The sequence below is a fragment of the Scatophagus argus genome, chromosome 23 (genome assembly GCF_020382885.2).
Source record: "Scatophagus argus isolate fScaArg1 chromosome 23, fScaArg1.pri, whole genome shotgun sequence".
In the NCBI taxonomy this organism is placed as follows: Eukaryota; Metazoa; Chordata; class Actinopteri; family Scatophagidae; genus Scatophagus; species Scatophagus argus.
The window spans coordinates 1,931,649-1,944,920 of NC_058515.1; the positions used below are offsets into that span (position 1 = coordinate 1,931,649).

The following is a 13,272-nucleotide window of genomic DNA, read 5'->3' on the forward strand; positions in this document are numbered from 1 at the left end:
AAAGACGGCGGTCGGTGAAAGGGTTAAGCTGAAGACTAAGCCCCAAAAAGCAGTCCTAATTTTCTGCTCAGTGGGGGAGTGGTGGAAGCAGGGAGAGGGAACAAAGACGCCCGAGGGAGGCGTGGAGATTCTGGCTTTTCTATATGCACCTGCAGCCTGAAAAGCCTCGGACAATGCGCCTCCGACACGGCCAATTACAAACGGGCCGTCCACCCACTTTTTTCTGTTGAGAGACCTGGGGGGAGGAGGAGTGGGAATGAAAATGAAGAGGGGAAACAGGGAAAGTGAATTTTAAAGAAGGTAAAGATTAGAAAGTAAATAATCGAGCTTTAAATCATCCTAGGTGCTAATGTTCACTCTATTCTGAGCTCATAACTCCGTCTGTGAAGATGCTGTGAACATGAAGGAAATAAAAAGTCAGTTTTCATTGCTGGCACGTCATTCTTATTTCTATGTTTGGATAGATGAGAACATGGTTGAAACAACTGGGGAGAAACAAACGCCTTTTCTATTTCACGTGAGGAGGGTAAATGAGTTGAACTGTATCAAACGTGTCATCAAAGAAAGGAAAGATTTAATAATAAGCAAAACAACATAACTATGAGCAGTACTATCAGAAAACAATGGATACAATCTGTATTGAAGCAAATGATTTAGCTTCCATGTAGGCCAGTTGTGTTGTGTGTTGAGTCATTGATTTCCATTCATTTATGATAGATATGAAAATCCATAAATCCATTGTTGGTTAAAACTGTTGTGGATTTTATCTTTACACAATGACTGTTTAGTTTGATAGTTGATTTTCATATCATGTGGAAAATTAACGCATTTATTGCCTGGAAAGTAGGGAGGAAAAAAACCCCTCACAAAATGCTAAAAATGACATATAGCAATTGTGTAAAACTATGTTTTTTAAAGGGATAAAACAATGTTATGGCCTTCCAAAGCAGCATATTACTAGTCTGCAACTGCTAAGCGCTGCTTACAGCTTACACACAGTAAGTGGACCTAATAAAGTAGTGGAAAATTTGCCATTGTCTGAAAAACTCCTTATCTATGACTTCCATCATATATCATTTAATAATTTGGTGCTAAAAGCATACAGACAGCATTAATCATGACATCAATTATGAAACAAAGAAACTGTACTATTTTATTAATATTGTCATAAATGCCATAACAGATTTTTTTTTTGTTTTAATATCAAATAGGAATCAAGACTCTTACTATAAGCTATAAGAGTCTACACATTTATACATTATTTACATGAATTCTACAAACAGTAACTCTAGTACATGTTAGCATTTACATACAAGAGAATTCATTCTAAAAATGGAGACACAAGCCAGTATAAAACGTTCATTTTAAAATACTTGGGAAGCAATGTAAACATTCATGCGTTACTTTAATAGAAGTGATCTCCCCTTTTTCAGTCAGATATCTGTTTTCCAGTGCATGTTTAGTAATGGAATGCTTCAAAATTAAGAACTGTATGTATAATCTACCACATTCAATATTCACAGTTTTATAGCTTGAAAATAAAAGTTCCCTTTAGATCCATAGCAGCATTATTACCAGACAGCAGGCTAAACAAATTTCCAAAAAAAAAACACACCACTTTATGAACAGATACAGTTATCTCAAAAGGTTTAGTGGCTTGTTGTGGACAAAACTTTAATCTGCTGTTCAGAATAAAACAACTTAACTTAAAATTTGGAATTTAATATCAAATTCAATTTACTCGATGAAAAGTCTAAAAGCAGTATGCTGTCGCCCGAAAACCAGGGTGACAATGAACACGATGCAGCTCACATGATGCCAGAACAACAACAAAAAAAATTTACATTAAAAAGGTCAAATCTAAAACTAATTATAGCTAATAAAACTCATATAGACAGTGTCACACCTCTTCTCAGACTCAAAACTCCAGTGATACAGTAGTCTGGTGTGACCTACGGAACGTAGAACCAGTTTGGTTCCACAACACAGATCACTGAATCATCATTCTGTTGTTTTCCTCCGTGGGTGCAGTGCTGATTGTCCAAAGGGTGTTTTCTAGGTCGTCCAACAGGATCTTATCAATTAAAAATAAAATATATAAAAAAAAATACAAGAGTACTAAACCAAAGCCAAGGCACAAATGAGTTCATTTTAAAAAAACAACTCAGTCATTAAGGTTGTACATTTCCTTCCTGGTTTCCCACCACTGGCATCCAGCTGTTCTCCAGCTCCACTGACGCGCCAGGACTGCAACAACTGACCAGCAACACAGGTCTGTGCTGTGGTCAAACAAGGGAAGACTAAACCTGCTGACTGGACCGGCCCCCTGTCCCTGAATAGGTATGGTGGAGCTATCATGACTGCCAGTGTCACAAGTGTTTAGGGTCTAGAGTCTTTTGACTTATTATGGATAGGCTCTAAAAAAATATAAAAACACAATGTCACATTTCCTAATATGTACACAATATTCAGATATTGTCCCTGTCTTAACATCCTTCATGGAGAGGCGTCTGCAGGAGGGTCGTGGGCAGCGGGGAATCTCATCTTTCTACATTTGGTGGTGTGTGTGTGTGTGTGTGTGTGTGTGTGTGTGTGTGTGTGTGTGTAAGGCAATCAGCTAAACTGATGTGGCACCCAAGAGGTAGAAACCGATTTATACTTCTATAAAAGAAACTGTCACTTGTGTGTCTATCTGTAATTGCAGGCACATCTGGAACTGTTAGAATACTGAATGCTTGAGACAAAAAGGTCTAAAGTCCACCAGAACTGACTCATCTTTTGTCCAGCCAGCTGTACTTTTTGTGCATTTCTGGCCCTCCCTCTCAGTTCACCCTCCATGATTGCAACTCCAGTTTTAGATATGAGTGAGTGGAACGGTTCCAGTGAGGTAGTGCTGCTGGACACTGGTGTAGCCCCTCTGTGCTGTTGTTGGATCACCCGCATCCCCTCCTGGTCCAGGAATGTACATGCTGATCATGTCCCTGAGGTCACCCTGCAAAGGTCCCCGGTGGTGGTTTGGCGTCCCTGTTGGAGGCGAGTGGGACACTGGTTCTGCTTTCACCATGGGCATGGTGACTGGGCTCGGCTGCTGGGGACTGCTGCTGTATGACATGGGGCTGTGGAGTGGAGAAGACAATATGGGTTACATGCCATCTGAGAGTTTAAACCCACAGTATGTACTTACTGCAACTCAGAGTCCCTCAGTCAAGTCAATGAAAACAAACAAAAAAAAAACACCACTGCTGATGAACATCTAACATATGCAGAAACAGTTTCAGATGAGTTTTATTCATATAATGTTTAGTCACATTCCAACTCCTTCCTCACTCTGACTCTCTCCTGAAAGTTACAGCGATTGGCACCAAATGAAATGCACAATTACCTATCACTGTAGTCAGCTGGAGCCTATCCCAGCTGACAGGTGAGAGGCGGGGTTCACCCTGGACTGGTCGCCAGTCAGTCGCAGGGCCAACACACAAAGACAGACAAGCACACACTCTGTATAGAGTAGCCAATTAACCTGCATGTTTTTGGTATTGTGGGAGGAAGCCGCAGTACCAGGAGAAAACCCACACAGGCACAGGGAGAACATGCAAACTCCACACAGAAGGGCCCAGACCGGGATTCGAACCTGGAACCCTCTTGCTATGAGGCGACACAGTGCTAACCACTGCAGAAAACCATCTTCCTCATTCACATGGCTATTAATGATAACAATACTGAGTTATGAAAAAAGACCTAAAAATTGTAACAGATGTGGTGAGCCAATGAATTGTGAGCAACACGGCACTGGCACAATGCTAAAACGATGTGTGGAGATAGGTCCCGTTATACGAGACTACCGGTCTCCAAGCCCAAGCGAGTCAGTATTTACACACTTAAAGGCAGTGAGGCTCTGACAGGAACTGCCTGTGTTTCATGTTGCTATGCAGCTTATCTACCACAAGGTGTCGCCACCGCCTCAGTGTAACATAAATCACAGCTGCCGTGCAGTACCGATCTCGGTTCAGTAAGTGCACTTTGATATGCACTTATGTTGTTCTTGCTGGACTTACTTCTGATCGCAATTTAATGGGATGATTCTTGCCCAGAAATGTTTCTTCCAATTTTAATATTTTCCATTACTGTAAAAGTACATTACAAATCGTACATTTTTTTTTATTGCATATGACTTTTGTGTATAGACTTAACAAAATATTGAACTGATTCATTTTAATGAAACAACTCTAAAATGAATAATGATATTTTTTTAAACCATACTGGAATCAAAATTGGGGCTCAATAAAAACTTGAATGAATAAGGTGAAATAATAACGAATAAAATGCACATAATATAGTAAAGACATCTACCAGCAGCTGACATTTTGTGCGGCTCTTTAAAACCATGAACCACGTATAAAAAAAATAAATCAGGCATAGCTTGAAATCACCACTAGAGATCAGCAAATATGTTTTCCAGCGCTGCTAACAATAACTGAACCTATATACATTTTCCATCAAACATGAAAATATGATGTTGAAATGTGAAATACTGAAACCATCAGCAGTGAGGAAAGTACAATTTACACAAACACAATTATTTATTTTTATTTTTTTAGAAACTTAAAGCAATGATTGAAAGAGATGATCGATGACTGTTTTGTTTTTTTGTTTTTTTTTAAATAACATTTAGCTTGCTGATGCTGCAAACACACATAAAAGACCCATGCATGGCAGAGTGCAAAGACCCAGAAGTGTAACAGGGGACAATGGCTTAGCAGTAACGGGGGATTGTGGGAAGAGGACCACACACAGAGCAGTCCTGCCTGTCACCAAGTCATACTGATCAACATTCCAGGCAGGTCCCTGCCGAAAGCGGAGCATCATATGCATAACAAGTAGACAACCGGCTCAAGCCTGTTGTTTCATTGTATGCAGAGTTCCTGAGTTAAACATGAGTTTAAGTCTCATTTTAATTGCATTCTAACAAGTCAGTTTTCCACAACTCTGTTGAATAAGAATATCCTGTAGTTTCAGAGGTTTATTTTAAACCACCAAGTCATAAACTTGAAATAAAAAACTGGAAAACTTATTGTGTGAATTTGCGTGAGTGGCGTTAAGCGCAAACAAGGCAGGCTGCCGTAAACCGGTTTTAACAAGTTCGGTTAGTGGAAAGTAGTGACTGTATTTAAAGATAAAGACACATTACGTTTTGTTAAAACTGAGCAAATCTGTTAAAAAACAAACAAACAAAACAAAAACACGCAAAAAGGAGAGAAACAAACAACAAAAACTACAGCCACAATGTGTCCGGTGCAGGTTGACCTGGTTTGATGAAATAAACACTTACCGTCATGTATATACTTGATTTTAAATTAGGACGTACATTATTCACTTCTTCTATTTTTACTGCTCTTTCTTCTCCAGGTGAAACGCTTACACTAACATTGTAACACTGACGAGGGGGGATACTGGCTAAAGAGACTCGACTCACCTGTAAGAGCTGGCTCCGTTCATGTACGTCTGTGCTGCCGTCATCGCAGGTGGGTACTGGAGAGCTGACAGATCATAGCGGTGTAGCTGTTGCGTGTAGCCGAGCGCCTCGCTCTGCATGCCGGCGTATCCCCCTGAAGGGCCCCAGCCGTAGCTCTCCATTCTCGGACTACCGCTTTGGCCTTGCGCCGCCGCCAATAGGTTCCCTGCGGACAGCGGGTACTTGCCCACTTGAGTATCCTTTTTAAGCAGGGGCTTTGTCTTGCGGCGTGGCTTGTATTTGTAGTCGGGGTACTCTTTCATGTGGACTGCCCTGAGCCGCTTGGCCTCGTCGATGAACGGTCGTTTCTCGGCGTCGGTCAGTAGTTTCCATTCAGCTCCCAGCCGCTTGCTGATCTCGGAGTTGTGCATTTTGGGGTTTTCTTGAGCCATCTTGCGCCTCTGTCCCCTGGACCACACCATGAATGCGTTCATGGGCCGCTTGACTTTATCCATGGGGTCACCTCCAGGTGCACATGACGTTTTGGAGCTCGGGTGAGAGTTGGCATTACTGCCCAGGTTCCCGGTCATGACCGGTGACATTTCCTGGGAGGTCTGATGAGAAGGGGGCTGACCGTTCGGCTTCAGCTCGTGGTCCATCATGCTGTACATGTTGGTACAGGTGTGGTGAAGTTAAGAAGAGTAAACGCTGAAGCACACAGGAGCCTTTTTGTCACCGTCCACCTGTGCCGGGTGATCCAAATGAACTAAATTATTCACGACAGACAAGCAACACAAACCATTTTTGTCCACCGTGTTTTTCTTAAATTGTAAACCCTATTGTGGCGGTCATTATTTTAATCCTAAGAAAACTCAAGATTCTCAATCAAAAACCACCAGCTATCTGTACTCGGTGCCGTGAAGCAGACCGAAGACCACTTGTTGTCAGACTTGTAGCTCACACGCTGGATTCATGTGTCCGTTCGCCCCTGAAGTTCCTCTGTACTTGTGCAGCCGGTCGGGTTGTGGGCCAATAAGGAGAGCGAAAGGCTTCAGTCTGGTGCGGGTGATTTGCAACTGAAAAGGCTTCGACGGTGCCTGAGACACTTGTTGATGATGGAGGTGGAGATATGCGTTCCAGGTAGAAAAAAAGGGGGGAAAAAAAGAAAAAAGAAAAGTTCGCACGAACTCAAATTGTTGAAATTTCCTACAAGGAGTTTGACCAAATTTCTTAGGAAAAAGGAGTGTTTTAAAAAAATAAGAACAAAACAACCCCCACCCCTCCCCCCACCCACACACACACACACACACACACACACACACACACACACACACACACACACATCTATTTCTCCCCACGTCTCATAGGCTCTTCCACACAAAGGGACGTATTTTCTATTTCATTTCAATACTTTTATTTTTAAATGCCCTTAAAGTGGTGCAATGCAAAGATTTGTTTTAGGTTAATTCTCAAAGCATAAACCATTATAAGCGTAGGTAAAATAAAGTAAGTAAAATAAAAAAAATTAAAAAAAATAATATGTCTTCTGTAATCTAATGGTCTCCGTTCAATTAGCAAAAAAAAACACATCAACAACATGATTTAATATTTCTATACCTATTTATGAAATTCTTTTTTAAGTCCCTTGTTTTCCTGTTGTTGCAAATGTTAACTTTTTCACAGAAAGCAGAAACCTTAAAGACTTAAAACCACAAACAAAACTGTTTTTGCAGCTTTTTCAAAAACACAGTAAAGAAACTGGGAAGATAAAAATGTTGTCTTCATGACTTGGGCACAAAATAATCATAATGATAATGTATAATACTGAAGATCACCTTAAAAACTACAGATGTCCTTTTATTGATGCCAGATTAAAGGGCAATTCCAGTATTTAAAAACCCTGGGCCCTATATTTTTCAGTGTGTAGATGATTCATACCTACTGAATGTTTTGGAACTGGCCCAGTAGATCACATCAGCTGGCAGGCGGCTGCCAGGGAGAAGGATGTTTGGTATTCCCAGCTGTCACTGCAACCCAAACCTGGATGAAGATGGATGGATGGATTTGCTAACTGTAGAAAAGGATTACCAGCAAAACTATTTACATCTCCATAGTCAGGATGTTAAATAAACCAGGTTTAATTGCATCTTTTTTTTTTTACATCACCTGTTTAAACAATGAAAATACATAAAACGATTGAGAACAAAAAAAATACATGATTACTACTCAATATATAATATATTGGAGCTCTCAGCTCACAGTGCTCACTGCTTTAATAGAAACGTGATAGCATTGCATATTTTATTTAAATACACTTATGTACTTTTTGAAAAAGATGTTTTCATAAAAAAAACTGTTTTAATATAACACTTGAGCTAATGTTGCACTATTAGAGCATACATGTGACCATATTCTGTGAAGCCCTGCAGTGTGTGGAAAACTGCTCGGTTTGGGCTCGTTGCTTCTATCGGCACCTTAGCAAAGATACAGCTGGGAGGGATGGTCCTCCTTCATTACTGAAAACAGTGCTGACATCACCATCAATTCACTTCCATTTATTTCTAGAGTGCCAAATCACAAGCTATCTCGTGACATTGTCTTCTCTCATCACAATGTCTTTGTTACACAAAGTAAAAAGATCTAACAATATACAGATGACAACGTACAATGTACATGTCAGTTGGAAGATGCAATTAGAAGATCATTTGTTACAATGATGCTTATTAAAATCTGACTGGAAATGCTCAAACTACTGTTATGCAGAGCCCCATAGATGATTGGCAACCGCAGCCTTCAGAATGTTAGTGTGAAGAGAAACATTAGATATGGGAGTGTATTTTGCTGAAACATCTGGATCAAGACTATGATATTAAAGAAAAGCCATAATTACAGCTATTTTAAAGGATTGGGGTATGTAGCCTAATAAAAGAGTCAGATTGATCATATTCTAGCAGAATGGTCACGCTAACTTCAATGAAGAAGTTGCTCAAGTTAGCTGGTGAAGGTTAGCTAAATATCTGGTCTTACTACTGTTTCTGAGGGCCCTTTCTTTAGGGATAAATCAGTACCAGTTGAGGGCAGGAGGTGATGAATTTTGTCTGTAATAAGGACAGTTTTATTGTTAAAAGGTTCATTATTCCGGGGCTATAGGAATACAAGGCTCAGTAGAGCTATGGCTCTCTGGTTGCTGAAAAGAAACCTGTGGTTGTTCTTCTTTTCTTAATACTGAGTAGCACACTGTTCTGGCATTGCAGAGGGCCTTCCTTTCAATTTTAAGACTATCTTGCCAAACAAGATTGTTCCAGTTTGGTAGAAACCTATTTCCTTTTCAAGTTTTTGTGATTATATTGCAGAGACCTCTGAAATACGAAAATCGTGTCACTGAATGAAATGCCTATGGATTCATTTCTTTAAATTCAGCAATAGCATAATCAACAGTACAAAGTCAGGGGTGTGAATAAAACAGTGAATGGGTTTATGTACACACTGACAGGTGAGATAAATGCAGTACCAAGGCTATCACATGTCAATGTCCATATGAATATCAATTGTGAATATGAAGCAATTACAATAATGATTTTCTCTATATTATTTTTTTTTACATTTATTAGTACTTATTATTGCTAAGCAGTTCGTACATTTTTTAGAGTTTTTTTTTCACAAGTTTAGTCCCTAAAACAAAGGTTCAGATAATTTAGAATATGGACCTACCACTATACCAAATATAACTGGCTTTACGTTTTTTCAAGGTTGGGTGTTAAAGACTATGGATTTCAAATGAATATATTTAAAACTGATTAATAGGCATAAAAAGAGACGAGAAAGCTGGATGACGGGAAACCTTGACATTTCCAGGAGCCTTGTTCTCTTGACAGCTGGAACTGTCAGGATACTAGCAAACCAATGTGTGGCTGACTTAGGACAGAAATGAAAATATGCCTTCTGCAGACGTTAGTGTGTGTGTACCACACACCAGAGAGGGTTTTCGTAAATCAGGAGAGAGCATCAGAGTGTATTATGCCTGTTGGTGCATGCTGCAGGTGTGTTTGAGACCATGTGTTTGTGACTAATTGGGAACTGTGAGGCTGTAGTGTCCCCTTTTTATCTCCATGACAACCTCGTGTGGAATCCCCTCCAAACCTTGCCCTCTCTGCTCACTTGGCTTTCCTTTTTTGAAAAACAACTCACCGATACTCACTCTCACAGCTCTTTTAGTGTTTTTTTTTCATCAACTGTACGTCAACTTGTGGGGCTTCACACACAATGTGAAAACAGTAGAGTTTTTAAGCTCCTTCTGTCCTCTCATACACTCTCACTTGATGCTTAGATGGACATATTGCTTTTGCGTGTCACATCACATACAGGAAAAACCAACATGGCAGTGGGTTTCTTCCTTTGTGTGCTCTCATCATAGACATTAGTCCATTTCTCGCTCACTTCTACAGGTTTCTTTTTCCACTGCTGTGACTATAGCCGACTTAGGACAGACAGGACAGGTTCAATCACTGGCCCTGCAGTCTACATGTTGACACTAAGCCCAAATTTCTCCCCATGGCTGTTCCATCAGTATGCGAGTATTTTGTGAATGTTTATCACTCCTGAGCAGGTGACATGGTGTCCTCTGCCACCAGTGTAGACTAGAAGAAGCGCTGTATAAGTACAGTCCACTTACTTGTACGTCGAAGTTAGAAGAGACAAAGTGAAGACATCATTAGTCCTCTCTCTGCCACCAACTTTGATTAACAGAACTGAGCATGTTGTTCACCACACGGGCTTTGATTGTCAATCTCCCATTGAATTACAACTTATTTGAATATTACTCTCGAACTCTTGAATTTCCCTCGGGATCAATAAAGTATCTATCTATCTATCTATTTATCTATCTATTAGTTCACGTGCATGCTATGTGCTATGTGCTCCTCCACTCTCTACTATCCATTATTCCATTATCTGTAACTGCTTGTCGTTTGTGGGCTCTTCAGGGGGCGAAAGGTTAAGACGCTGGTGGGTAGCCGACTCAGGGTTTGGAGCTGATAGGAGACTAATAAGCCACTGGCTAGCAGGACTCAAGAATTGGAACTGGAGATCAGCAGGCAGAGGTGGATGCAGTCATGGCTGTAACTTCTGTTTTTCCAAGAGTTGGTGGACCTACATTCATCAAGTGGACAGAAACATGGCTACAAATTAATGCTGATGTTTTGTCTGTTTGATATATAAACATTTAATGTGTTCATCTTTCAGCTTTAGGCAGTGTGACATGCTTGTGGTGGTATATCTGTGTTTTTTCTGGTGTTTTTTCCCAAGTGACTAAAATTGTTGATTGCTTTAACCTAATTATACCATAATATATCCAGCTGACACTAATGAGGAGTCAGTCCACATGTCAGACCATCAAGTCACATGACTTCTTAAAGTGTGAAAGCGCTATGACAATGACATTTACGTTATGGCTTCTCGTTCACAATACCCACAGAGTAATGTGAAGACAAATGTTACGGGAAGGAGAGAGAATCGGAACAGACAGAAACTTGAGTAGGATGAAATCAAGAGGCAGGGAGGGCAGCAAAGTGGGAGTGAGGTGCACATTATGGAGTGAGAAAGAAAAAATAAAAACAAAATGAATGCCAGAAAACAGGAAGGCAAGGCTGACATGAAGAGGGAGAAGAAGGACGGATAACGAAATGAGGAAGAGCTGGATGATGAAGGGATGGGGTGTGAGGCTTTGGTGCAGGATAGTGGTTTTGGGTCACAGGCCTGATTGAAATGAATAGGCCTCTTTTCTCCCCTCTGCTGGCTTCTCTTCTCATGCAAAACAGTTCAGTGTCCGAGCCATCCGTCACACAACAGAAAGACCATAGCAGGCCCTTTACGAGCCTCACACTTGCATAATCCCCCACCCCACCCTGACATCTCTCAACACCACAGTTCGGGACCCAACAGGGGGTGCAGCGGGTAACAGGACTGTGTATGTGTGTTGGGGGATGGGCATGTGCATCTTGGACGCAGAGAAAATGCATTAGAAAGAAGGTCCAACTAGCCTGAGAGCAGGACAAAAATCAGATCAGGTGCAACATGTTTTCAGGCTGAATCAACTTCATATCAGAACCCCAGGGAAATTAGAAGGATAGCTCAGTCCTCGCCTGGGATGTTGTGTGTATGTATGTGTGTATTTGAAGAGCGGGGCAAGATGGGGGAAAAGTGCGGGTGCAGGGAGTTACAAGTCAACAACGGCGGGAGGGAGCACTGCTTTTATTTGGGTTGTTTGTGCATGCTGGTACAGCCCCACATTCACATTCATCAGATCATCATGAGATATCAATTATGGATTGGACACTGCAGCTGCTCGGACTGATGTCATACATCACGACATCGCTGGAGTTTCATGCTGGAATGAATACAGATAACAGTTCATCTAGTTGAAAATCTATATTTAAAAGTAGTTCTAAATAACAAAAGGACCGCAAACAACTTTCTTAGTTTAGATTAGAAGTATGATATTTCTTTGCATGATCTGTTTTATTATGGATACAATTAAAGTCAGAGAGAGTGGGAGACTTTTTGCATCATTTATCATCATTTTCATTCAGTCACACGTAAAGTTGATCATTTGAATGCATTGGTTTAGATATATAATTTCAATTTTTCTTAAAACATTTAGCTTGATAAATAATTTCAAGAATGCAAAAGACACCATAGTCATATTCTGGGTTATTAAATCATTGATTCACAATCAGAATATCAATAAATACAGACGCACACAATAAATAACAGTAGAATGGCTCCCATGCCTATGAGCAGGGCATAGCACATAGTATACAGCTTCATATGGGGGTGTTTGTCAAAGAGCTAAACATGCTAACATATAAAATGTTGGTGTAGTATTTCTGTTTATTGGTCTTATTCCTCTTATCTGTTCTTATCTTATAATCCTGACTCCCCTTAGATTCCTTTTTTTTTTTTGCATGAATCATAGGAGTACTTTACGATAAATACGACCACCAGGAGTAAACCTCACAGCGGTTGTTTCATTTAACTCCAAGTGAGTGTTAAACCAATTAAACCAGAGAATTCAATAAGGCCCCAGACAACTCAGTAAGTTAATATCAAAACATAGTTGTGTTTTCAGCTTGTTGTGGAAGTCTTCTGCCCCAGTGTGGCCAGTTATATAACCCTAATGAAGCGCTTTCTTCTTCTGCTGGACTGATTCATTTTCTAGGCTATTTTCTGCCCTCTGGTGTCAGGGCTGTTTTCAGTGGACCCATAAATTAAATGGAACAGACCCACATAATGATGAATGAGTATCAGGAAAAAATATAAATATATAGTATCTAGTATTACGATGTACATAATATGCACAGTCAGTATTTGGGAATATCCAGATATTTTGGGATGGATGCTCTACAAGCTTTAGAGAGAATCAAATTAATTTCATCTCACATCTTTGAGCACTCATTGATGACTACGAAAATGTAATTTACTTGCTGTGAAACTGATTACATTTCATCCTTTACAATCACCCTCAATCAGATGACATTCACCCTTCCATTAGTGCTAAGGCCATTATAACTATAAAATTCAAAAATGATGTATTTTTCCTTTTACCTGTAATTCTGTTTATCCGTCCAGATTGCTTTGGTACGAGTTGCAGAGTTTTGGAGATTATTGGCTGCAGCCCTGACCATAGAACATTGGACCAGCTCTACAGCCTTATGGTCTACATTCATTTTGTGGATACAGAAAAGGTTTCTGACCTTATCCCTCAAAGTATGCTCTCTGAGAACATTGGGAAGATGGCCTGTTACTCCGGACCAACACTGTAA

General features: G+C 40.3%; 1 protein-coding gene across 1 annotated transcript; it reads right to left on the reverse strand.

Annotated features, from left to right (window-relative positions):
- Positions 1-1,172: 1,172 nt before the first annotated feature.
- sox19b (SRY-box transcription factor 19b) lies at positions 1,173-6,561 on the reverse strand. The gene is made up of 3 exons (XM_046381471.1): positions 6,349-6,561; positions 5,474-6,195; positions 1,173-3,116 (listed from the first exon to the last, which is right to left on the reverse strand). Exons 2-3 carry the CDS (start codon positions 6,121-6,123, stop codon positions 2,855-2,857), a joined length of 912 nt encoding a protein of 303 aa, XP_046237427.1. The 5' UTR covers positions 6,124-6,195; positions 6,349-6,561; the 3' UTR covers positions 1,173-2,854.
- Positions 6,562-13,272: the final 6,711 nt, after the last annotated feature.